At 36.1% G+C, this 27,213-nt stretch overlaps 1 protein-coding gene across 2 annotated transcripts in view; it reads left to right on the top strand.

Moving 5' to 3' along the window:
- The window catches only part of DTWD2 (DTW domain containing 2), a 158,050-nt gene that overhangs the window by 44,258 nt on the left and 86,579 nt on the right, over positions 1-27,213 (top strand). The window contains exons 2-5 of one of the 2 annotated variants that reach the window (XM_028849122.2): positions 1,504-1,594; positions 5,914-6,008; positions 14,383-14,575; positions 16,088-16,147. In XM_028849122.2, the coding sequence (XP_028704955.2) occupies positions 1,504-1,594; positions 5,914-6,008; positions 14,383-14,575; positions 16,088-16,147 (439 nt within the window). 2 annotated transcript variants of the gene reach the window in all.

The raw sequence follows: 27,213 nt of genomic DNA, 5'->3' as shown, positions 1-27,213 counted from the left end.
GTCATGTATAATATGATTTTACTTCTGCCTAAGATATCTGAATAATTTCTTCATCCAGAGCATAGATTTGGCAGTTTCTTGCAGAATGAGAGGGTGTATTTAACAGATGTTTGAGCCAATTTACCCACACTGTATGGTTTACTAATAAACATTTCTTAACCTCAGTCTAAAATTCCAAATAAGTAAAATTGAGGAAAGAGTTAACAGTGGTCAGCTTGTATGTATGGTATTGGAAATTCCCTTTAATATAGCATTCATTTGTATACTGTTGTAATGGCTATAACACCTGCCTGTGATCGTTTGTGAAACATTTACTCCCATATCTGGGATCCGACTGCTTAATGAATTTCTTTCTTTCTTTCTTTTTTTTTTTTTTTTTGACATGGAGTCTTGCTCTGTCGCCTAGGCTGGAATGCAGTGGCACAATCTCAGGTCACTGCAACCTCTGTCTCCTGGTTTCAAGCAATTCTCCTATCTCCACCTCCCGAGTAGCTGGGATTATAGGCACCCACCACCATGCCCAGCAGATTTTTGCATTTTTAGTAGAGATGGGGTTTCACCACATTGGCCAGGCTGGTCTCGAACTCTTGACTTCAGGTGATCCACCTGCCTCAGCCTCCCAAAGTGCTGGGATTACAGGCGTGAGCCACCGTGCCTGGCCATGAATTTCATGTTATAAATACACATACCAAATGTAGTATTTAATGGTAAAATATAAATGTTTATTCATATAATACCTTTGGAAGGACACATAAAAAACCGGTCATTGGTTGCCCCTAAAGGAAGAGAATACCGTAGGCTGGAGGACAGAGATAGCAGGTATACCCTTTAATTCTATTCGAACTTTATATTGTGTGTAAGAGTTACCTAAACAATAGTAAAGCACTAAAAAGTAAGTAAAATAAAAATGACAAACAGTAAGAAAAGGTAAGTTAAATGGAAAAGGCAAATACTCTTCTGGTATAATTCTAGCCAAATACAATTTGGTGGCGTCTATTTGAATTTCTTCTCCCAATTGTTAAGCTCTCTGTATTGGTTGATGGCTAAGTTTGATTAGTATTTTTCTCTACATGGTAATTATATTTTAATATTTTATCATCTTATTGTTTACTCAACTTAAAGTGATATAGAAGAGTTGCCAGGTTTCTCTTTGATGTGAGATCTCTTCTTGATTTGGAATGCCAATCAGAAGTGTCATTTTTTGAATAAAGGGACCAGATAACTTATAGGTATTCTTTCTCTAAATATAACTAAGGTAAGATTTTTTTTTTTTTTTGAGGTACGTTAATCTATATAAGTGGTAAAGAATTTACTTGAATTTCTCCAAATTCTCATGTCTAAAGTCTGATTGATTAAATTCAGTTTTGGTATTTCATTTTGAAAAGAATGCAGCTTTAGCAAACTTCTTTGTATAAATTCAGTGGGATTAAGTTCATTTTTAAAAATTGTTATATCATTGTATTTTTAAAATTTACCAGTTTTATTTTTCTTTTTACCCTTCAGCCGGCCTCAGAAAGTGTGTTTGTGTCCATTTCTCCCAGCGCACCCTCTGCATATCTCTACCCATTTGTACATAATTCAGCATCCAGCAGAGGTAAGATTTTGTAAAATAGATGATTTCAAATAGAATATGAGTCCACAAGAGGAAACACGAAGATAAACATACTTATCTTTACCAGCTCTTTAGCATTTCTGAAAAGAAGTTGATGATAAATACTTTCTCTTTGGAAAAAAATAGTTTCTTTTTAATTTCATGTGGTAGTATAGAGTCATATGCTCTAGAGAGAGATAACATTTCACAAAATCTATGTTACTGAATAGTATATAAATATAAAACTCCAATAATTTTGTATGAAGAAATAATGAGATTTTGTGAATAAAGAGCTAAGAAAATCATTGCTTTTTAAATTTTGGTCATAGCGTATGTTCCTTGATGTCTTTTCTTGCTACAGTAGAGGTAACTTTGGCATTTTACTCTTACAAAGTGAATGTATAAATAAATTTTTGGTTTATTTTAGATGAATAGAAGAAACTTGTATATTTCATAATGCATGTTATAGGTAAAGATTTTAAAATTAATACTCTCTTGTACAGGTACAATTATACATATGTGCCAGCGTGTATGTGTGTTTGTAACTTTTGATTAGCTGCTTAATGAAGAGGGGAGGAAGTTATAATTAATACAAAACTACTCAATGCATACTGTGAAGTATATTTAGTGTAAACTACAGTTAAAACTCTTTCAGTATTTAGGAACTGAGGTTATCATAGACCCAGTCAAGCGTTCTAAGAAGGAATAATTATTTTTTAAATTTCTCAAGTCTGGATCACTTGAAGACTTTAACAGAAGTATAAAAGAAATTAATCTTTTATCTCTTTCAAATAATGAAACATTTATTTATTTATTTATTTATTTATTTATTTATTTATTTATTGAGACAGGGTCTCCCTCTGTCACCCAGGCTGCAGTACAGTGGCACAATCTCAGCTCACTGCAATCTCTGCCTCCCACGTACAAACAATTCTCATGGCTTAGCCTTGAAACATTTTTTCTTTTATTGCAAATTGCTAACTATTCCATTTGGTGAGCAACCTTTTTCTCAGCCTTTTTTTTTTTTTTTTTTTTTTTGAGATGGAGTCTTGCTCTGTTGCCCAGGCTGGAGTGCAGTGACGCGATCTCAGCTCACTGCAAGCTCTGCCTTCTGGGTTCACGCCATTCTCCTACTTCAGCCTCCCAAGTATAGCTGGGACTACAGGTGCCTGCCACAATGCCCGGCTAATTTTTTGTATTTTTAGTAGAGACGGGGTTTCACCATGTTAGCCAGGATGGTCTTGATCTCCTGACCTCGTGATCTGCCCCCTCAGCCTCCCAAAGTGCTGGGATTACAGGCGTGAGCCACCGCGCCTGGCCTAACCTTTTTCTCAGTCTTAACAGCATCATGATTTTGTCAGGATTATGACAATTTTGGTCACTAGCACTATTTTACTGCATTTAAACTTAAAACATTGTACAGCTCAAAATTTATGTAAAATGATAGCTTGCTGGCCATAGCAGTTTTGGTTAAAACCTGACTTTTGAGGCTGGGAGTGGTGGCTCATGCCTATAATTCAAGCACTTTGGGAGGCTGAAGAAGGAGGATAACTTGAGCCCACAAGTTTAAGACCAGCCTGGACAACATAGTGAGACCCCATCTCTATAAACAAATAAAAAAATTAGCCAAGTGTGGTGGCACATGCCTATAGGCCTAGCTACTTGGGAGGCTGAGGTGGGAGCATCCCTTCTGCCCAGGAGTTTTAGGCTGCAATGAGCTATGATTGTGACACTGCACTCCCACCTGGGCTATATAGCAAGACCCTATCTTAAAAAACAAAACAAAACAAAACCCCAAACCACTTGAGATTTGATGGTAAGTACTGCGTTCATTTTGCAGTAGACACAGTATGGCGCCTTTTCATTATTGTGTGGTTCCAGATATAAGATAGCTTTTTTAATATGGGTGTTTTCATTGATTTGTGGCAATATTAATGTTTTCTTTCTATTTTTTGTAGAGATGGAGTCTCACTATGTTGCCCAGGCTAGTCTTGAACTCCTGGCCTTGAGTGATCCTCCTGCCTTAGCCTCCCACAGTGCTAGAATTGTGGACATGAGCCATCATGCTTGGCCTTTTTTTTTTTTTTTTTAAATGTTTTCAAATATCTTATTTTTAATTTATTTTTTTTACCATTAATCTATGGTTTAGATGATGCATTCATCATTGTGTGTGCTACAAATATATTTTATGCATATACAAATGCATCCATACAGTTTTTCCTTCTCAGCAAAGAACTTTCTATTATTATTTTTTTCTGTTTTTAAGAATGGGGTCTCACTATATTGCCCAGACAGGTCTCAAACCCAGGGCTCAAGGTATCCTCCAGCCTCTGCCTCCCTAAGAGCTGGGACTATAGGCATGAGCCACCCTGCCCAGCCATTCTCAGCAAAGGAATTTTCCAGTTTTCATCTAACTTATGAGTGCTGGGCTGCCTGTGCTTAACTTCAGCACACCATTTCCAATAAAAGGGTATGCTAGTTTTTTGACTCTCCCATAAAAAAGTTATTAAAAACCATTTAGATAGGCTTTAGGAGGGGGCTTTGGGAAAAGAAGACTTGGTGGAGTAGATGATATGGAGGTGATATGATGGAGCATTTCAAAGAGTAGGTATACATATATATAAAATTACTTAAGGATAAAAACAGAAAAGCTATCTCAAAAATAACAAAAAGCTTTACGAGAAAGAAATGTTAAACGACTTGGCCTTTGTGAATAATGTATATTTAGTCGTGAAGATGCAACACTCTTTATTGACTTAACTAATAATATTAGATGTGAGAGGAAGGAGTGGTGTTAGATAGCTAAATCCTCATTTGTTATGAGAGGCAGTACTTAAGGGCTGTGGAGCTAGACTGCCCAAGCTCAAATTCTTAATAGTTCTATAAACTATGGAACTTTGGGCAAGTTAATTAACATCTTTGTGTTTCAGTTTCCTCATTAGTAAAATGGATATGACAAAAGATATATTTCTCTCTGTGTATTGCACTTAGAATTGTGTGCCTTAATATTAGCTGTTACGATGATAACTGGTAGATTTTGGATAATATCTAAAATTGATAAGAAATAGAAAAACAATGTTTATTATGTGGTTATACGGAGGTAACTACCAGAAGAAATAGCCAGAAGAGTTAAAGTGATTGCCTCCAGTAAGTGGTACTGGGGAGTACATCTGGGAACAACTGTGGCATTTTAAATCTTTTGGCACTATTTAATTTGACATATATACATGTATTACTTTGATAAAGGTTTAGAAAGTGATTAAGTCTGTGTCACAGTCTCATGGTGATGGTAAGGGGAGAAGAACACTGTATTAAACATTGGAAAATGTCCTAAAACCACCTAAGGCAGAGTGACTAATCACATGGCTCTATGGGATTCAAGGTAGAATTCTCGTGGCAACAAGAAAGATAGTTTCCAGTGTTGGAAGCTAGGACATTGAAGAAACCACTGATGACAGTCAAGTTAATGGCATTTTCAGAAATGGCCACCAGATTTCTCCACTCTAAAGTTATTTTTTTTGTTCTCTTTCCATACTCTATATTCTTTGGAAGGAAGGCCATAAATCCAGCCCACACTCAAGTGGAGGAAGAGATTAAGCTCCACCTTCTGGAGGGGGTTGTATTTACATTTATTATTTGGAATTCTTTTGTAAGGAAGATTTGTTTCTTCTCCCCCATTTATTTATTAAGTCATTTATTTATATCATTCCGGACTCTAATTTGTACTTTGGGTTATAATCCAGTACTGTGTTATTTATTTTGTTGCTCAGATTGTTCAGTTTTAGCCATTGGGAGCTCTTTAAGATTGACTTCTATGTCCCTTCGACATACCACATTGTTTGTTTTCCTTTTTTAAAAAAATTTTTAATTTAAATAAAGAGGCTATGCTGGGAAGAACCCATTGTTTTGTTTTTTGAGCACTTCCTTGCTGTTTGGGCATAAAGATCTAGGCAATTATCTTCAAGCTGACATAGTGCAAAATGTAATTACTTGTGAAATGAAAAACTTGTCAGAATAAATGATTCAATTTAGTTAAACACAAATTTACATTTTAATAATCTTTAATCATTATATATATTAATGTCATCTTCTTTGATCAGTAAACCCGTAAACATACCCAAATAGAATAAAAAGGTATGCTTGTGTTATGGTTAATACTGATAAATCAGAGAAATTTTACCTCTTTTTATTAAACTGTGGTCTTTAGTAAAAGGCTTGTAAAAGTTATACATAAAGTTATGAATCAGATGTTCATTATAAAATATTTAAAAGTGTGTATATCTAAGTAAAAATCTATGTTTCAATTCATTTTTTAATTAAAGGAAAACAAAGTGTTGCGTACAGTTCCTCTACTAGCAGCATGCCTCCCCCAGGACAAGTGTAAAGTAAAGATTGGTCGTCGCTTCAGTGAAGAAAGGTAAATTAACTGTTAGGGCAATGTAAATAATTCTTTTCTACACAGATCTTTAAAAATGGTTTCATTCAACTTATTCATTTCTTTCGGGTTATTCGTGGTCTAAAGAGTGGAAATTAGTCAAAAATTTAAGTTCTGCTAACCCCCGACCACACAAAATAATACAAGACAAAACAAAACAAAATCAGAAATAAAAAAATAAATAATGTGTAAGCAAAGGAATATTTAACCTAAAAGTATGTTTTAACTTAAAGTATGTTTAACTTAAAAGGCAAATATACTTGGTGCTTATATCATTTTTGTTAAAAGTGCCTTCCAGTTGGTAGATGGTAGGGTTCTTTTTTTTTTTTTTTTTAAATATCTTCCACAACATTTTTTTTTGGTAGGGTTCTTGTATTAGATTTAGTTCAGTTTTTTTTCTCCCTATGGTGCCTAATATAGTGCTTACTTAGTAAATTATTATTATTATTATTATTATTTTTCGAGGCAGGATCTCACTTTGTTGCCCAGTCTGGCGTGCAGTGGTGCAATTTTGGCTTACTGCAACCTCCACCTCTTGGGCTCAAGGGATCCTCCCACCTCAGCTTCCTGAGCAGCTGGGACTATAGGCATGAGCCACTGTGCCTGGCCAATAAATTATTATTTGCTGATGAATTTTAAATTAAAGCAGATTAGAACTGTCAATATAAATGTAGTAACTGAATGATTAATTTAGGCTTTTGTTAGAGTACATGATGAAATCATGGGGGAATGATTAAGAGACTTACTGCTTTTGGTGTCCTTTGTAAATTTTTGCCTCTAGTACATAAGAAAACAATTGGTTTTTATATATTAACCCTGTATCCAGTAACTTTCTAAATTCATCTGTTAGTTGTAGAAATTGTTTTGTAGATTCCCTGGAACTTTCTATGTAAGCAGCATTGTCATCTGCAAATGGGATCATTTATATTTCTTCCTTTCTGATACTTATCCTTTCTTTTTCCTTGCCTCATTGCAATAACTGATACTTTTAGTATAATGTTTATTAGAAGTGGTGAAAGCCAACATCTTTACCTTGGTCCCAAACTCTGTGGACATTATTAACTATGATATTAGCTGTATGTTTCTCCCCCCAAGCATTATTGAGGATAATTGATAGATAAAAGTTATATTTATCATGTACAGTGTGATGTTTTGATGTATGTGTACATTGTGAAATGATTAGCACAGTCAAGCTAATTAACACATTTATCACCTCACACAGTTAAGATTTGTTTAAAACGTTCAATAATGTTGAGAATACTATAGTATGGCTGTGTCAGGAGAGACACAATGAGGAAGTGAAGCCAAAATGCATGAAAGGAAAGAAGTTTATTACACATAGATACTAGAGAGGTTAGGATGCCAATGTGAGGCCAAAGGGAAGTCTGGAAATAGGGGATTCAGCCGCTGGGTGGGCGGGAAGAGGAGACCTGTGGGATTATGCCTTTATTAAGGTCTGTGGGGATTATCCCTTGGGATTTCCCTGTGGGTTGTGGACTGGCTAGTTTAAAGAGAACAATGTGAAGGGGGAGCTTATTCATATGACTCTGGTATTATTCATATGACTCTGGGTTTTATTGTGGTCAGCAGCTATGGGATGTGTTGGGTTTTGGATTAGTGAGGAACAAGTAGGCTATATGGCAAACACCACACAGGGAGAGAAAGTTTTAACTAGGCCAAAGGTGACAGGGTTGGCTGGATTACGGATAACTTATGTCAGGCCTAAAATGGATGTCAAGGCAACCACTGTATTAAACAAATTTATAACAATAGTTTTACTTTTTTTTTTTTTTTGGCAGTGATAACATTTAAGACCTGCCCTCATGGCTGTTTTCAAGTATACAATCTGTTAACTCTAATAACCATGTTATACAATGTAATTTATCAGTTTCTAAAGTGCAGAGAATTTTAATTATGAATGGGTGTTTGTTGAATTTTGTGAAATCCATCTATTGAAATGATCATGTAGATTCTCTCCTTAATTCTGTTAATATAGTGTGTTATATTGATTGATTTCTGCATGTTAAAACCCTTCTATTTCTAAGATAAAACCCACCTGGTCATATTATAATTTGTGGGATGGTTTTTTTCTTACAAATATAATTCATTTATTAAACATAAGGAATTTCATATTTTTTATTTATTTTCGTGTCAGTTTTTATATTTTGTACCTTTCAAAGAAATGGTACAAGTTATCTAAATTGTTGAATTTATTGTCATAAAGTTGCTTGTAGCATTTATTTATCGTTATTGTCATGTCTGTAGAATTTGTAGTGGTAGCCTCTTTTAATTCCTGATTTAGGTAATTTGTGTCTTTTCTTTTTTCTTAGTCTGTTTCGGTAGATCTCTTTGAAGAACCAAGATTTGGCTTTGTATTTTTCTCTGTTTGATTTTCTAATTGATTTCTACTCTTCATTGTCAATTTTTTTCTTGCTTCGGATTTAATTTCTCTTTTTTTCTTTTTTTTTTTTAGTAGAAGATTAGATAACAGATTTTAAACCTTTTTGTTCATTCATATAAACATAATTTTTTTAAAAAAATAAATTGAGATGGGGTCTTGCTATGTTGACTAGGCTGGTCCCAAACTCCTGACCTCAGGTGATCCTCTCATCTTGGCCTCCCAAAGTGCTAGGATTACAGATGTGAGCTGCTGTGCCCGGTCCTTTTTGCTTTTTATCAGTGTTTTGTAGTTTTTCACATACAGGTACTTTACATATTTTATTAGATTCACACCTAAGAATTTCATTTTTGGAGGGCTATTTTAATGGTATTTAAAACAATTACAAATGTGAATTTTTCATTGTTGGTATGTGGGAAAGCAGTTGACTTTTGTATATTAACCTTATATCTTGTGACCTTGCTGTACTTATTTACTTGTTCTTGGAGGTTATTTTTTTTTAATTTTTATTTTTTTGGTCAGTTCCATGGGCTTTTCTATATAGATGATTATGTCGTCTAAGGAATATATATGGTTTTATTTCATCTTTCCAGTTTGTATGTCTTTTGTTCCCTTTTCTTATTTCAGTAGCTAGGGGTTGAATAGCAGTGGTGAGAGGACATCCTTGTTTTGTTCTCAGTCTTAGAGAACTGTTATGTATAATGCTAGCTATAGGTATTTTGCAAATGTTCTGTATTAAATTGAGGCCATTCTCCCCTATTCCTAGCTTGTGGAGAATTTTCCTCATGAGTGGGCTTTGGGTTTTGTCAAGTACGTTTTCTTTGTGAATTGGTACAGTCCTTTGATGTTTCTTCTTTAGTCCATTGATGTGGTTGATTACATTTATTGATTTTGAATGTTAAACCAGTCTTCCATCCCTGTAATAAATCTGATTTGTGATGGTAGATAAGTTTTTATGCATATTGGATTTAATTTGCTGGTATTTTGTTGAGAATTTTTGTGTTTATGTTCATAAGGAATATTGATCTATAGTTTTCCTTTCTTGTAATGCCTTTATTTGGTTTTGATATGCGGGTAATGCTGGCCTTATGGAATGAATTAGGCAATGTTCTGTCTGTTTTTATTATCTGGAAGAGATTGTAGAGAATTGATACCATTTCATCTTGAAATGTTTGAGAGAATTCACTGCTGAAACCACCTGGGCCTGGTGATTTGTTTTTTTAGAAGATTATTAATTATTGATTCAGTTTCTTTGATAGACATAGAGCTTTTCAGTTTTCCTGTTTCTCCTTGTGTGAGTTTTGATAGTTTGTTTTTCAAAGAATTAATTTCCTCTGAACTATGAAATTTGTGGGCATTGAGTTTTTTGTAGTATTTCTTTATTATTAATGACTATAGAATCAGTAATGATCCCAGTTTTTTATTTCTGATATTGGTAGTTGTGTCTTTGCTCTTTTTTTTTTTTTGATTACCTTAGGTGTAGTTTTATCCATTTAATTGATCTTTTCAAAGAACCAGTGTATTAATTTGCTAGGACTGTCATAATAAAATACCACATATTGGGTGGCCAAAGAGAAGTTTATTTTCCACAGTTCTTGAGTTTAGAACTCTTTAAGATCAAGAGGTCAGTAGATTTGGTTTCTCCTGAGGCCTCTCCTTGGCTTGCGGTTGGTTGCCCTCTCATTGCTTGTTCACATAGTTGTCCCTCTGAACAGGTGTGCCCCTGCCATCTCTTCTTTTGTGTCCAAATTTCCTCTTATAACCATATCAGTTAGATTAGAATAGAGAACACCCTAATGGCTTCATTTTAACTTCATCACCTCTTTAAAGGTGATTTATCAGTCTCTGAATACCATCATATTCTGAGCTACTAGGGGTTAGGACTTCAACATTTGGATTTTGGGGAGGACACAATTCCTTCTGTTAACAGTCAGCTTTTGGTTTCATTGATTTTCTCTGTTGTCTTCCTATTTTGAACTTCATTGATTTCCATCTTAGGTTTTACTCTTTCTTTTCTTTTTTTAGTGCTTGTTTTAGGCTTAAATTGCTCTTCTTTCTCTAGCCTTTTTTTTTTTTTTTGGTCAAGACAGAATCTTGCTACATTGCGCAGGCTGATCTTGAGCTCCTGGCCTCAGGTGACCCTCCTGCCTCTGGGATTAGAGGCATGAGCCACCATGCCCAGCCCTATCTAATTTTTATTGTTGTTGTTGTTGTGTTTTTAAGGAGGAAGCTCAGACTGTTGATTTTCAGGTCTTTCCTCTTTCCTAATATGTGTGTTTTAATGCTACGAATATCCCTCTAAGCAGTGCTTTTGCTGCATCCCACACATTTTGATAAGTTGTATTTTCATTTTCGTTTAGTTCACAATATTTAAAAATTTCCCTTGAGACTTATCTCTTGACCCGTGGTTTTTTTAGAAGTGTGTTGTTTATTCTCCAATATTGTGGAGTTTTCCAGCAAGTTTTCTGGCTCTAATTTAATTCCATTGTAGTCTGAGAGCATACTTTGTATGATTTCTATTTTAAATTTGTCGGGGTATGTTTTATGGCCCAGAATGTGGTCTGTTTTGGTGACTGTTTCATGTGAACTTGAGAGGAATGTGTATTTTGTTGTTGGTGAACTATTCTATAAATATCAATTAGATCAAGTTGATTGACAATGCTGTTCAGGCCAACAATATCCTTACTGATTTTTTGCCTGCTTGATCTACCAGTTACTGACAAGGTTGTACTGAGTCTCCAACTATATTACTGGATTTGTCTATTTATCTTTTCAGTTCTATTGGTTTTTGCCTTACATATTGTGAACAGTGAATTGTTAAGTACATACATGTTAAAAGATTTTTATGTCTTCTTGGAGAATTGACTCTTTTTTTTTTTTTTTTTTTTTTTTTGAGACGGAGTCTCGCTCTGCCGCCCAGGCTGGAGTGCAGTGGCCGGATCTCAGCTCACTGCAAGCTCCGCCTCCCGGGTTTTTACGCCATTCTCCTGCCTCAGCCTCCCCAGTAGCTGGGACTACAGGCGCCCGCCACCTCGCCCGGCTAGTTTTTTATATTTTTTAGTAGAGACGGGGTTTCACCATGTTAGCCAGGATGGTCTCGATCTCCCGACCTCGTGATCCGCCCGTCTCGGCCTCCCAAAGTGCTGGGATTACAGGCTTGAGCCACCGCGCCCGGCCGGAGAATTGACTCTTTTGTCATTATGTAATGCCTCTCTTCATCCTGATAATTTTCCTTCTGATGTCTGCTTTGTCTGTAGTTAATATAGCTACTGCAGTTACCTTTTTTTATTTTTTTGAGACAAGGTCTCATTCTGTTGCCCAAGCTCGAGTGTAGTGGCACAATCATGGTTCACTGCAGCCTTGACTTCCCAGGCTCAAGCGATTTTCCTGCCTCCGCCTCCCGAGTAGCTGGGACTATAGGTGGACGCCACCATGCTTGGCTAATTTTTAAACGTTTTTGGAGAGATGGGGGTCTCACTGTGTTGCCTAGGCTGGTCTTGAACTCTTGGGCTCACGCAGTGCTCCTGCCTCAGCCTCCCAAAGTGCTGGGATTACAGGGGTGAGCCGCTGTGCCTGGCCTAGAATTATCTTTTGATTAGTATTATCATATATCTTTCTCCCCTTTTTTTTTTGAAAGGGTTTTATTGATATGTAATTCACATACCATTTAACTTACCAATTTAAAATGTACAAATTAATTGGTTTCTACTATATCCAAAGATATTTGCAACCATCACCAATTTAAAATATGTCATCACCTCAAAAAGAAACCCTCTACCTTTAACTATTACTTACCTATCCCTATGCCCTCCATCGTTTCCAACTCCCTGCACCTTCCCAATCCTAGGCAAACACTAGTCTACTTTGTGTTTCTATTGATTTTCCTATTTGATATTCATATTTGATATCTGATATTCCATATAAATGAAATAATGTATTTGGACTTTTGTGACTGGCTTCTTTCACTTAGCATAATGCTTTCAAGGTTGTAACACGTATGTTGTAACATACATTAGTACTTAATTTCTTTTTGTGGTTAAATAATAGGTAGAAAAAAAGCTGTGGTAAGTAGTTTCTCTTGAGGGAAAGGCCTTTGTTATGGAGAATGCTGTGGGCTATTTCGAGATGGTTACTTTTTTTTTTCCTCTGGTTTTTGGAGTTTTTGCCCTGGGGCCTCAGTTCTCTGATGGATCTAAGAAAAGTTGTTAATTTTCAGTTTGTTAGCATTTTTCTTGTGAAGATGGGCTTGATGACTTTCAAGCTCTTTATTTCTGAGCTGAAATTGGAAGTCCAAATTATATTTCCAAGAACAATGATAATTTGTCTACTTTCCCCTTAATGTTTTGTTTTTTTGCTTGTGGGCAAAGGGTGTCTCATTCGTTGTTTTATCTCCAGTACCAAAAAGCTTTGACACATTTTTGAATGAATGTTGAACCAACAAACTCTATAATTGAACTGGATGATGGTGTAGGGGCCAAGGGAAACCTTCCTCTTCACCCTCTGAAGGTCTGCTAAAAATCATCTGACAAAAGACAAATTAAAGGGAGAAAAGGCATACAAATTTATTAATGTGTAAGGGAGTCTTATGAGATATAAGAACTCAAAGAAATGGCCAGATGGTTGATACTTTTATGTCATCTTGAGGTTTACAGAAAGAATAGGGGCTTAGAGCCTGGCAAAGCCGGTTATTATGGCAAAAACACATGGAACGGGAAGAAGAGGAGGCCTGGCTAGCACAAGTGGTCTTGTTATGCAGATGAAACTGCACAGATAGCAGCCTTCATGGAGAATAGAGGGTAAATATTTCTTTCAGACAATTAAGGTTGTTAGACTTTCAGTTATTATTTCCTAAATCTGGACAAGGGAAGGTCCTCAGAGAAAGCCTGGCTGCCATCTGTTTTTCTCTACAGATGCAACAGCTTTTCAAGGCTACTGCTGTTTGCAAGCCCTCTAAACAGCCGTCTCAACGTATGTCAAATAAGTATATTTTGAAGTGAAATATTTTGGTTTCCTTCAATAGATCATATAAGGTGTTATAAGAAAAACTTCAGCCAAATTAAATTTAAAGGTATTTAATTGAGCAATGAACAATTCGTGAATCGGGCAGCCCCCAGAATCACTGCAGATTCAGAGAGACTCCAGGGATGCCTTGTGGTCAGAACAAATTTGTAGATGAGAAAAAAAAAGGGAAGTGACATACAGAAATCAGCAGTGAGGTATGGAAACAGCTGGATTGGTTACAGGTTGGGGTGTGCCTTATTTGAACACAGTTTGAACACTTAGCAGTCTGTAAGTGGTTGAAGTGTGGCCACTGGGATTGGCCAAGACTCAGCCATTGTTACAGGTGTGTACTCCTAAGTTAGATGTTCAATCTTGTCTGCCTATTAAGATAGGTTAGATTTCATCCACAAGGACTCAAATTTAGAAGTATGGAATCCTTCTCAGGCCATATTTAGTTGGCTTTAACAAAGGTGAATTTGAGAATGTGGCTTGCCTGTGCAACCTAACTTTTCTTTATGGTTCTTCCATTGCTACTAGATTTTGCCCTGGGATTGTTAGGATTGTTTGTGCTAGGATTGTTAGGCAATGCCAGTTGTTTACTTTGATAAAGTGGATCAGATTACACATGAAATATTAGTGAGAAAAGGAAGAATTCTTTGGAAGGGCTAAAGTTATGTCACTGGCAGTTGGATAGAAAAGCTTTAATAGAGAAGAATAGAAGAATAGTGAGGATTGGAAAGTCTAGAGGTGAGTGGCAGAATTGTGGTGAAGAAATCAGTATAGAGTACACAAAATTTTGAGTGTTTTAAATTCATACTTTATAAACTAATTAATACCTATATTTGATTAGACAAATGACTAGATATAGGGAAACTTTTATTAGGAAATTCAGTAAGCATAATAAAACCTTTTTTCCTCACAAGCTAATAAAGATATATTTTTAAAAAACTTTTTCAGAGATCCTGAACTTTCAACTGTTTGCCGGAAGTCTGGTACATTAATATTATATCCTGGGGCTGAAGCTGCTAATTTGGAAGAATTTATATTAGATTCTCCTGTTTATCCTTCTACAATCATCATCATTGATGGTACATGGAGCCAGGCTAAGGACATTTTCTATAAGAATTCCTTGTTCCGACATCCCAAACAGGTAAACCAGTAATTTTAACAGAGAATAAATATAAATGTATAATTAGGTATATTGTGTATGTTTTCTGTGAAGGGATACATATGCATTTTTATATATGAATTTGGTGGTATTTCTGTGTGTGAATATAAAGTACATAGATATATATGTATGTTTATGAGTTTGAATATCTATATATTTTGAATATATATATATTAAATTTCAAATTTGTAATTTCTTCTGTCTTACTGCCAAATTTTACTGTAGTTGAGGCATTTGGCTATACTGAGTCTCTTAGATATTTCATCAGAGAAGTCTAAGGATTATTTTTATTATGTATTAATGTGTTTTGTTAAGAAGCATTGTCTTATTTAAATACTATTATTTGGTTACTGAATTACCTAGTTCTTATTAGGAATGACTAAGTTTTTATGAAATACTTTTTGTCATTCATTATTATAGTTATATGGTTTAAGCTTCAGTTTTTTGATGTAATTAATTATGAAGACACCTTTCTTAATATTGGTCCATTCTTGTATTCCTGGAATGGACTCTACTGAGTAAACTATTAAACATTTTTGATATATTGCTGGAAATTATATTTTATTTAATGGCATTGAATTATGTGTATTTTTGGTCCACTGTCAGGTTTGGGTATTAAGATAATGTTAACCTCCAAAGTAAATTGTAGAGATTTTAATATTTTTCTATCGACCTGGAATAGTTTAAATAATACTAGAATTCCATGCATCTTAGAAATTAGATGGAACTCATTGGTGAAATCACTTGGTTCTGTTCTCTTTAAAAATGATAGTTTTTAAATTCTTCTTTCAAACTCTTCTAAGGAAATTATTCAAGCTTTCTACTTCTATTTGGATCAGTTTTTAATAACTTTTATATTTCTCTAGGGAATGATCTCTTTTCTATAAGTTGGCAGATTGGTTGCCCTGTACTTATATACAGTCTTAAATATTTTAATTTCTCAGGAATGCATTTTTTTCTTGTTTTTAATCATACACACACAGATGTAGACATACACACACATGCACAAACGTTTTTTACACAAATAGATTCAAAAGGGGTTTCTCTATAGAGCTTTTAGAAGTATAAGCTTTTAGGTTGTTTATATTGGCTATTATAGTTTATTTTTATTTCATTACATTGAACTTTTTTCTTGACCAATTTTATATTTCATCTTTTTGGGCTTATTTTCTTCTATTATTTTTCTGGTTTTATAACATTTTTACTAAGAGTACTTCTGTAGACTGAATTGTGTTCCTTGTTCCTCCCCCAACCCCATGCGTATATTGGAGCCCTAACTTCCAATATAATGGTATTTGGAGATGGGACCTTTGGGAAGTGATTAGATTGTGAAGGCAGAGCCCTCATGATGGGATTAGTACCTTTAGAAGAAGAAACATGAGAGATATTTCCTTTTCTCTTTCTGCCTCTCTCTGTCTCTCTGTCTCTGTCTCTCTCTCTCTCTCTCTCTGTCTCTCTCTCTCTGTCTCTCTCTCTCTGCATGTGAGGACACAGCAAGAAGACTTCCATTTGCAAGCCAGGAAGAGAACTCTCACCAGGACTGTGACCATGCAGGTGCTCTGATTCAGACTTCCCAGCTTCTAGAACTGTGAGAAATGAGTGTTATAACAGCCTGAGCTGACTAAAACAAGTACTAATAAATTTCTTTATTAAGATTTCTGAGTTCTGCTAGGCTTGGTGGCTTGTACCCAAAATTTCAGCTCCTTGTGAGGCTGAGGTGGGAGGATCACTTGAGCCCAGGAGTTTGAGGTTACAGTGAGCTATGATTGTGCCACTGCACTCCAGCCTAGGTGCCAGAGGGAGACCCTGTCTCTAAAAAAAAAATCACTTTCTTTTTTGAATAAAAGGGTTAAGATGGATGCAATATTTCTGCTGGTATAACTGTCATGGTATCCCATTTTTTGGATTGAAGTGTTCTTTTATCAGTAACATTGATATAAGTTGTTTTGATTTCTTTCTACCCATGGGTTATCAATGAATTCTTTTTTAAAAAATTTCAGTAGCTTTTGGGGTACAAGTGGTTTTTGGTTACATGGATGAATTCTGTAGTGGTGAATTCTGAGAATTCTGAGTGGTGAATTCTGAGACTGTACCCATCACCTGAGCAGTGTACACTGTACCCAATATTTAGTCTTTTACTCCTCACCTCCCTCCTCCCACCCAGAGTCCCCAAAATTTATTATGTACATCTTTGCATCCTCATAGCTTAGCTCCCACTTATAAATGAGAACATAATGGAATTTGGTTTTCCATTCCTGGGTTACTTCACTTAGATTAATGGCCTCCAGTTCCATCCAAGTTGCTGCAAAAGACATTAGTTTGTTTATTTTTATGACTGAGTAGTAGTCTGTGGTGTATATGTACTACATTTTCTTTATCCACTCATTGGTTGATGGGCACTTAGATTGGTTCCATGTCTTTGCAATTGTGAATTGTGCTGCTATAAACATGACTGCGCATATGTCTTTTTCTTTTTAAATTCAAATGAGGTCTCACTGTGTTGTCCAGGCTGGCCTTGAACTCTTGGGCTCAAGTGATCCTCTCCCTCCCTTGGCTTCCCAAAGTGCTGGGGTTACAGGCATGAGGCATCACGCTTTGCTTATGTGTCTTTTTCATATAATGACTTCTTTTCCTTTGGGTAAATACCTAGTAGTGGGATTGCTTGACTGAACGGTAGATCTACTTTTAGTTCTTTAAGGAATCTCCATACTATGAATGAGTTCTTAATTCTTAAGTGTTTTAACACTTTTCATCATTATTTTACTTTTATTTCTGATTTGGTGGAATCGTGATAAAACAGCATTAGCCACACTATTTTGAATAAGTTTATGATTTCTGTGTGAATAGGTACCTGGTAGATTTTTGTTCATGTTCTATTACTGTAAAAATGTACATTCTCTATTTAGGTATGTAAGTATTCATACTATTGCTTTTAAGTTTGTTAATTGTATTTTTCTTTATGTTTTTATTTTTTAGTATACTTGGACTGTTTGATACTGAAAAAGGATTATGAAAAGCTTCAGTGCTTATGTATTTTTAACGATGTTATCCCTGCATTCCCAGTAGTTTTTGTGTTATTTATCTGCTCTGTTGTTGGGTGCATAAAAGCCATACACTTAGTGAAGAATAACAATGGAACCCTGACTTCTGAGGTTTTAAACTTAAGTTCTTTATAGTTTTTATTCCCTTTGACCAAAATGCAGACATAGTTTTTAGATGAGACTAAAATACATGACACAATTACAAAAAATAGCTAATGCATTGAGTGCTTTGATGGAGCAGTCCCAATTCCAAATGTTTTACATGTATTGACTCATTTATCTTTCCCCAAATCCTATGAGTTAATAAGTATTGGTATCTTAGCTAACAGATGAGGAAACCAAAGTACAGAGACATTAAATAACTTGCTTTAGATCACATAACTATTTCACAGCATAGCCACAATTTGAACCCATCTTGTTAGAGCTAAAGCCAGCAGCCTCAACCACAGTGGTATACTGTTACTAAATGGAAAACTTCGATTCAGGATATTTACATAGAATAGCTTTAGATTTCTCTGACTTCCTGAATACTCATTGATATTCGTTGTCTTCCACATAACGAGTTTATGTCTAACTCATAAAAGCCATGGATACGGTTAGATTGTGGCACATCCCAGATAAAATTTTAGGTTCACATTACATTTAAATATCAGAGAAAGTTTAACAAAAGTGTTACTTCTGTAAAACATTTTAGTCTAAACATTTGAAAAAAATTTTTTCATGCATATGTTATGTCTACATCTTTAATCTTTTCGTTCTGTGGTAACTACACAGCTATCACAGAGATAAAGCACACAGTCACGTTAAAAATGTTAAATCTATTTTAAAAGATAAAATTCATCAGAATTATTTTCTCCTTTAAATTGAGCATCAGATTAGGAAATATATAAATAATTTCTCAGTTTTACTATACTATACATTTCTATCTCCTTCTCCTCTTTTTGTTTTTTCAAACCAGAAGCAAATGCAGGTGGATATGTAAACTTGAGATAAGTAATGCTTTACAACCATAGTATAAAAGCAAAATACTTCATGGAAACATTAGATAGATTTGATTACATCATGTGAAACATCACATAGACTCAAGTGAAAAGGCAAATGGCTTTCTGAGGAACTATCAAATCAGATAAAGACTTCATAGGCTTAGAATTATTAGAAATGAATAAGGTAAATGTGAAAATCTAAATACAAAGCAGGCCAAAGATATGAAAAAAAAGTTCACAAGATAGAAAATAAATGTTCTTATAAAAATCATCATTTACCCTATTAATCATATGACAAGATCCTTGTCATATGATTAGTTTAAGTTATTCTGTAAATAACTTAAAATTTACAGAAAAGTTTCAAGAATAATACTAAGTACCCTTGAATACACTAATCCAGATTCCTCAAGCATTAACATTATACCATGTTTGCCTTACTCTTCCTTTATGTATATATGCATGTATGTGTATAATTATGTTTTTCTGACTCATTTGAGAGCAAGGAATAGATATCCAGATTTCACTATTTCATTTTTTTTTTTTTTTGAGATGGAGTCTCGCTCTGTTGCCCAGGCTGGAGTGCAGTGGCGCAGTCTTGGCTCACTGCAACCTCCGCCTCTTGGGTTCTAGCGATTCTTCTGTCTCAGCTTCCCAAGTAGCTGGGACTTCAGGTGCGCACCACCATGCCCAGCTAATTTTTGTATTTTTTAGTAGAGAAAGGGCTTCACATATTGGCCAGGCTGATCTTGAACTCCTGACCTCAAGTGATTTGCCCACCTCGGCCTCCTAAAGTGCTGGGATTACAGGTGTGAGCCACCACACCTGGCGAGATTTCACTTTTTGAAATTGATGTTTTGCTAGCTCTAGGCCAGCAAGATGGTCTTTTTGTAAATATTTGTAGGAAATAAAAAAAATAGTAATTAAAAACCTCACCCAATATATGAAAACTCAAATGTTACATATCTTGGTACAGTTTCATCTAAATATACATGAGGAATATGGATTATCTTAGAATTAATATTATTTTTGGAATTTTAGAGTCTCATGTATCCAGTCCAAATATGAGTATGGCTTGATCAGACAAAATATGTTTCTAGAACTTGTTGCACAAAAGCAATGAAATCTGTACATTTACTGTTTTTAAAAAAACATATATATAAACAGATAAATAGGTAAATTGAGCTGAAAAAGGTATTGATTTTTTAAAGTAACTATATGCTTGTTTTCGGACAGCTATAAAATGTAAAATGATAGTGGCAATTGTAGTGATTTTTATGGTGAATTCTAAACTACCTTATGTAACACTAAAAGTTTGTTCATTTTAAAATATATTTTTAAATTCTTGAAAAATTGCCTGTTCACATATTTAGTGTATTACAAGATTTAGTTAATTAGTATCCGTATTCCCCAGCTTTTCTGGATGAAGATAAATTCATTTAATTACATAATAGACTTTCCTAGGGGCCTGCTTTAGTAGATGAATACAAATATTCATGCCCCTTTCATGGGTAACTGACAGAATTTCGACTCAAACTAACTTAAACAAGGACATATATAGATCATGTACCAGTGAGGTTCAGAGTGAGTAGGAGTGGCTTCAGACTTTGCTGGATCTGGTTGTTAGAGAGTTCTGTTTTTAGGGTATGCTTCTCTTTGTTTTGGTCTGATTTTCTCTTATGAATGGACTTCTTTCCTGTACTGGAAATTACCTGTAGGAAGCAGGAGATTAATATCCTCCTGGTAGGAGGTACCTCCAGTATGATATGACATGCTCAGTAGCTAAACTGTTGATAAACAGCTGTGTGAGACCTGGGGCAGTTGGAGGAGTTCACGGCCCCTGTCTGTTGGTCTGCCCTCTGCCTTTTTGGAAGACTCTTGAGAATCAACCAAAGGAGTTTTCCTGGAGGTCCCTGGTAGGGGAGGGATACAGAATCTGTGTCTTCTGACTAGTGTGAAGCCACACTGGGCTGAAGAAGCCAGTCTTTCCAGCAATTATGACAGCTCTTGAATTTTTAAAGAATTTTTTATGCCCTCCCAAAGCATTTAAATGTTGTCTAACATGTTCCAGTGTCTGTCTGAGGTGGTTTATAAAAGCAGGGACAAAACTTCTATTATTCAGAGTCAGGCTGTTACTGGTGGAAGAGATCCGAGTTACCCTGAGTTACCAGCAGCACATAGGTGCAGGTCTGCAGCAACTTCAGTCCTTGCCTCCTCAGAAGAAAGACTTTGAAGGACCTAAAGCAGGAAGAGACTGAGGCCCGTTTCAGAGTAGGAGTCGAAGTTTGTTTAAAAGGCTTTAGAACAGGAAAGAAAGGAAAGTTCACTTGGAAGAGATCCAAGAGGGTGCCTGAAGGTCAAAGATCCTAGGGCTTTATAGGCTCGCCTCTTTCCCATGATCCTTCCCTTAGGGTGGGCTTCCTGCATGCGCAGTGTCTCCCTTACCCTTGGAGCTCATGCAGTGTGTTTAGCAAGTTGCATGCATGCCTGTCTGAGGCTTTCTTCCCTTTTTCTGGTGGTATATACCTGGAAGGTCATATTTCGCCATTTTGTCTCTTAGTGAGCATGCCCAGGAAGTTTTTTCTCCCTGGCAACTGCATTCAACTAACACTTTAATTTTAGTAGCTGTGGATCATCAGGAAATGACCTCTCTCTGGCACACTGGGTGGGCTGCCAAATTATCATTTTTAGAGGAGCAGTGTGACAATCGTCAAACCTCACCTGATACTCCTAGTGGGTAGGGGGAGAGCTCTGTCCTGCCCTGCTCATGCCTATCCTACTACCTGTAACAAGGTGAGAATGAGGTAAAATTTATAAGGGGAAATAAGGTGAAATTTCATTTCAGTGTTTCCAAAAACATGATTATCATTTCACTGAAATGAAATTTTCCCAGTGTTATAAATTGCCTGTTTAAAAAAAAAGCTTATTGAATGCCTACCTGGCAGTATATACCAGGCAATGTGCTGGTTAGAAAAAAGAATAAGAATAAAAAGTTTTCAGGAGTTCTCAAAAAAGAAAAATAACCTCCTGGTTTTATTTATGCTAACAGAAAGATGGTTTCTCTTTCCCAGAGTAGAATCCTGGATGGCCCTTTTATTGGGGTTGGGGTGGAGAGTGATACCATTATTGACAAGAGGAGTGCGTGAATTAGGAAGTTCCTCAGAGGACGTGGGCTGTTGTTTTCAGAAGGATGATTTAAAAGTATGACTAAGCAAACAAAAAACTCCCTATATACTGTAGTCTACTATACATAGTTTATTTGTAAATATAGTCTTTTGCTTATTTTTTTGTTTATTCAAGGTGCTGTGTATATATGTTTTAACAATTCTCTCTTATAGGCTTGTCTACAAAGTAAAAATGTTAAAAGAAAATTTAAATCAGTTTTTGCATAAGTTTCCCAAATCTGTAAATATGTTTTTAAATTAATTCGGTTTTATTTCTAAATGTAATGTTATTTTTTCTCACTATGCCTTCAATATGCATATACCCCACCCCTGTTTTTTGCATAGAATTATTAGTTATTACTTAGTTGATCCATTCAGTTTCTGTAATAGTATAAAAATTTTGCTCTAAATATATGAGAGAAAAATGGCAGAAAGGAAACAAATATCAGAATTAAAGTCCAAAGTGTTGTGTTTATAGAAGAAATATAGTTTTTTCCCCCTCCTAATCAGTAACTAACCATATGTGAACTTCATACTTACATAATTGAGGAATGAAAGAATTGTAATGCAAATCCATTAACTTGGCCTCCTTTTAATCTTGAATTCTAATATATCCAGAGCATTTGGCAGTGAATCTCTTTCCCAGAGGAATTTTACACACAAGACCCTTGACATTTGCTAGGAATAAATCCCAGGTAATATGGAAGTGTTTGTAGAGGCTCCTGGCTTTCTTCATAAACATATTTCCATGTAGTAGTTGCATATCCTTTCTCTACTGCTGTTAAAATTTCCACTAAAGCTTAAATTTCTCACTTGATAAGCACAGTGCTGTTGGGAGCACTCTTTGGGTAAAACATTTTTATGAAAACTTTTTCTTGTGTCCACATAGAGCTGTTACAGACTGGTTTATGCTATGTATCTGATCTATTGCCAAACACATCGTTATTCTTTTTATTTTATCCAAAACTTCAGTTTTTAAAATCTCTATCAGCATTCAGAGTTGGTTTACATTTTAACACAGTCGCATTGAGATGTAGATTCTGAATAGACTCTTCTACTTACTGTGCGTTAAGTGACTTGTGTACTGTATCTTCCAGGAAATATGCTTTAAATAAGTGCCGCAACAAAATAATTTCATGTTTTGAAATGTCTTTCTCCTTTGGGGCAGAGCCAGAACCCTTGAGTGTTAAATTCAAAATACCAATGGTCTAACAAATCAGTGATTTACTTTTTTTTTCTCTTTCTTTTTTTCTTTTTTAATTATTATACTTTAAGTTCTAGGGTACATGTGCACAATGTGCAGTTTGTTACATATGTATACATGTGCCATGTTGGTGTGCTGTACCCATTAATTCGTCATTTACGTTAGGTATGTCTCCTAATGCTATCCCTCCCCCTGTCCCCTCCCCACAGTAGTCCCCAGTGTGTGATGTTCCCCTTCCTGTGTCCAAATGATCTCATTGTTCAGTTCCCACCTATGAGTGAAAACATGCGGTGTTTGGTTTTCTGTTCTTGCAATAGTTTGCTGAGAATGATGGTTTCCAGCTGCATCCATGTCCCTACAAAGGGCACAAACTCATCCTTTTTTATGGCTGCATAGTATTCCATGGTGTATATATGCCACATTGTCTTAATCGAGTCTGTCACTGATGGACATTTGGGTTGATTCCAAGTCTTTGCTATTGTGAATAGTGCTACAGTAAACATATGTGTGCATGTGTCTTTCTAGCAGCATGATTTATAATCCTTTGGGTATATACCCAGTATTGGGATGGCTGGGTCAAATATTATTTCTAGTTCTAGATCCTTGAGGAATTGCCACACTGTTTTCCACAATGGGTGAACTAGTTTACAGTCCCACCAACAGTGTAAAAGTGTTCCTATTTCTCCACATCCTCTCCAGCACCTGTTGTTTCCTGACTTTTGAATGATCGCCATTCTAACTGGTGTGAGATGGTATCTCATTGTGGTTTTGATTTGCATTTCTCTGATGGCCAGTGATGATGAGCATTTTTTCATGTGTCTGTTGGCTGTATGAATGTCTTCTTTTGAGAAGTGTCTGTTCATATCCTTTGCCCACTTTTGGATGGGGTTGTTTTTTTCTTGTAAATTTGATTGAGTTCTTTATAGGTTCTGGATATTAACCCTTTGTCAGATGAGTAGATTGCAAAAATTTTCTCCCATTCTGTAGGTTGCCTGTTCACTCTGATGGTAGTTTCTTTTGCTGAGCAGAAGCTCTTTAGTTTAATTAGATCCCATTTGTCAATTTTGGCTTTTGTTGCCATTGCTTTTGGTGTTTTAGACATGAAATCCTTGCCCATGCCTATGTCCTGAATGGTATTACCTAGGTTTTCTTTTAGAGTTTTTATGGTTTTTGGTCTAACATTTAAGTCTCTAATCCATCTTGAATTAAATTTCATATAAGGAGTAAGGAAAGAATCCAGTTTCAGCTTTCTACTTATGGCTAGCCAATTTTCCCAGCACCATTTATTAAATAGGGAATCCTTTCCCCATTTCTTGTTTTTGTCAGGTTTGTCGAAGATCAGATGGCTGTAGATGTGTGATATTATTTCTGAGGGCTCTGTTCTGTTCCATTGGTCTATATCTCTGTTTTGGTACCAGTACCTTGCTGTTTTGGTTACTGTAGCCTTGTAGTATAGTTTGAAGTCAGGTAGCGTGATGCCTCCAGCTTTGTTCTTTTGGCTTAGGATTGTCTTGGTAATGTGGGGTCTTTTTTGGTTCCATATGAACTTTAAAGCAGTTTTTTCCAATTTTGTGATGAAAGTCATTGGTAGCTTAATGGGGATGGCATTGAATCTATAAGTTACCTTGGGCAGTATGGCCATTTTCACAATATTAATTCTTCCTATCCATGAGCATGGTGTGTTCTTCCATTTGTTTGTGTCCTCTTTTATTTCACTGAGCAGTGGTTTGTAGTTCTCCTTGAAGAGGTCCTTTACATCCCTTGTAAGTTGGAATCCTAGGTATTTTATTCTGTTTGAAGCTATTGTGAATGGGAGTTCATTCATGATTTGGCTGTTTGTCTGTTACTGGTGTATAAGAACGGTTGTGATTTTTGCTCATTGATTTTTGTATCCTGAGACTTTGCTGAAGTTGCTTATCAGCTTAAGGAGATTTTTGGGCTGAGACGATGGAGTTTTCTAAATAGACATTCATGTCATCTGCAAACAGGGACAATTTGACTTCTTCTTTTCCTAACTGAATACCCTTGATTTCTTTCTCTTGCCTGATTGCCCTAGCCAGAACTTCCAACACTATGTTGAATAGGAGTGGTGAGAGAGGGCATCCCTGTCTTGTGTCAGTTTTCAAAGGGAATGCTTCCAGTTTTTGCCCATTCAGTATGATATTGGTTGTGGGTTTGTCATAAATAACTCTTATTATTTTGAGATATGTTCCATCAATACCGAATTTATTGAGCGTTTTTAGCATGAAGGGCTGTTGAATTTTGTCAAAAGCCTTTTCTGCATCTATTGAGATAATCATGTGGTTTTTGTCTTTGGTTCTGTTTATATGCTGGATTATGTTTATTGATGTGCGTATGTTGAACCAGCCTTGCATCCCAGGGATGAAGCCCACTTGATCATGGTGGATAAGCTTTTTGATGTGCTGCTGGATTCAGTTTGCCAGTATTTTATTGAGGATTTTTGCATTGATATTCCTCAGGGACATTGGTCTAAAATTCTCTTTTTTTTGTTGTGTCTCTGCCAGGCTTTGGTATCCGGGTGATGTTGGCCTCATAAAATGATTTAGGGAGGATTCCCTCTTTTTCTGTTGATTGGAATAGTTTCAGAAGGGATGGCAGCAGCTCCTCCTTGTACCTCTGGTAGAATTCGGCTGTAAATCCGTCTGGTCCTGGACTTTTTTTGGTTGGTAGGCTATTAATTATTGCCTCGATATCAGAGTCTGCTATTGGTCTATCCAGGGATTCAACTCTTTTTTTTTTTTTTTAAGAGATGGGGTCTTGCTCTGTTGCCTAGACTGGAGTACACTGGTGTGATTATAGCTCACTGCGCTTCCAACTCCTAGGCTCAAAGCGATCTGCCCACCTTAGCCTCCGACCTCAGTGCTGGGACAGCAGGTGTGTACCACCACAACTGACCAATTTTTAAACACTTTGTTTTCAGAGAAGGGCTCTCACCATGTTGCCTAGGCTGGTTTTGAACTCCTGACTTCAAGTAATCCTCCTGCCTCAGCCTCTCAAGGGATTTACTTTTTTTCCTTTGCATATTATTCATAATTTTGTTTGCAGAATATATCCACACCTCTGGATCTTTTTGGCTTAGGTTTTGGGGTGCTGTTTACCCCTCAGAGGCTAGGAGGCTTATCTCTGAGATTGTAGATAGTATTTACAAATAGAACTTGAGTTAACTTGAAATAAATTTGCTTCCGTTGGGTGTATGATTTTGTGTGACAGAATAGGATATAATAGGAACTATGATCTTCCTATATGCAGAAGGATAATTTAAAAAGGGTTATCAGAGGTCTTGACATGGAATTCCCTGCCTCCATATTTCCATCCATTCTTTATTGAATTCTTAACTGTGAACTCACTTCTCTTACTGGGTTACACAGATAATTAGTGGCAGATATGAAACTTGAATCCAAGTGTACTAACCCAGGTCATGGAAAACAAAAAGAATGCTTCCCCATTTACTTTATGAATGTAGCATAATAATATCAAAAATTGACTATAACACATAGATATAAACAGACTAATCTTAGGACTATAGCTATAATATTTCTAAGTAGTATCCTGGCCAACAAAATATATTACTGTATGAAAGCATAATGTTTTATGAGTTAGTACTGTGTCCGGAATTGGTGGGTTCTTGGTCTCACTGACTTCAAGAATGAAGCTGCGGACCCTTGCGGTGAGTGTTACAGTTCTTAAAGATGGTGTGTCCACAGTTTGTTCCTTCAGATGTTCAGATGTGTCTGGAGCTTCTTCCTTCTAGCTGCAGACCTTCGTGGTGAGGGTTACAGCTCTTAAAGGCAGCGCGTCTGGAGTTGTTTGTTCTTCCCAGTGGGTTCGTGGTCTTGCTGGCTTCAGGGGTGAAGCTGCAGACCTTCGCGGTGAGTGTTACAGCTCATAACGGCAGCGTGGACCCAAAGAGTGACCAGCAGCAAGATTTATTGCAAAGAGCGAAAGAACAAAGCTTCCACAGTGTGGAAGGGGACCCAAGTGGGTTGCCACTGCTGGCCCGCCAGCCTGCTTTTATTCCCTTATCTGGCCCCACCCACATCCTGCTGATTGGTCCATTTTCCAGAGAGCTGATTGGTGCACTTTGCAGAGAGCTGATTGGTCTGTTTTGACAGAGTGCTGATTGGTATGTTTACAATCCTTGACCTAGACACAGAGTCACAGAGTGCTAGTTAGCTAGATACAGTTAGCTAGATACAGAGTACCAACTGGT

This window comes from Macaca mulatta, chromosome 6 (genome assembly GCF_049350105.2).
Source record: "Macaca mulatta isolate MMU2019108-1 chromosome 6, T2T-MMU8v2.0, whole genome shotgun sequence".
NCBI lineage: Eukaryota > Metazoa > Chordata > Mammalia > Primates > Cercopithecidae > Macaca > Macaca mulatta.
Note: the sequence above shows the minus strand (reverse complement) of the source record. Positions and strands in the feature narration are given on the sequence as shown.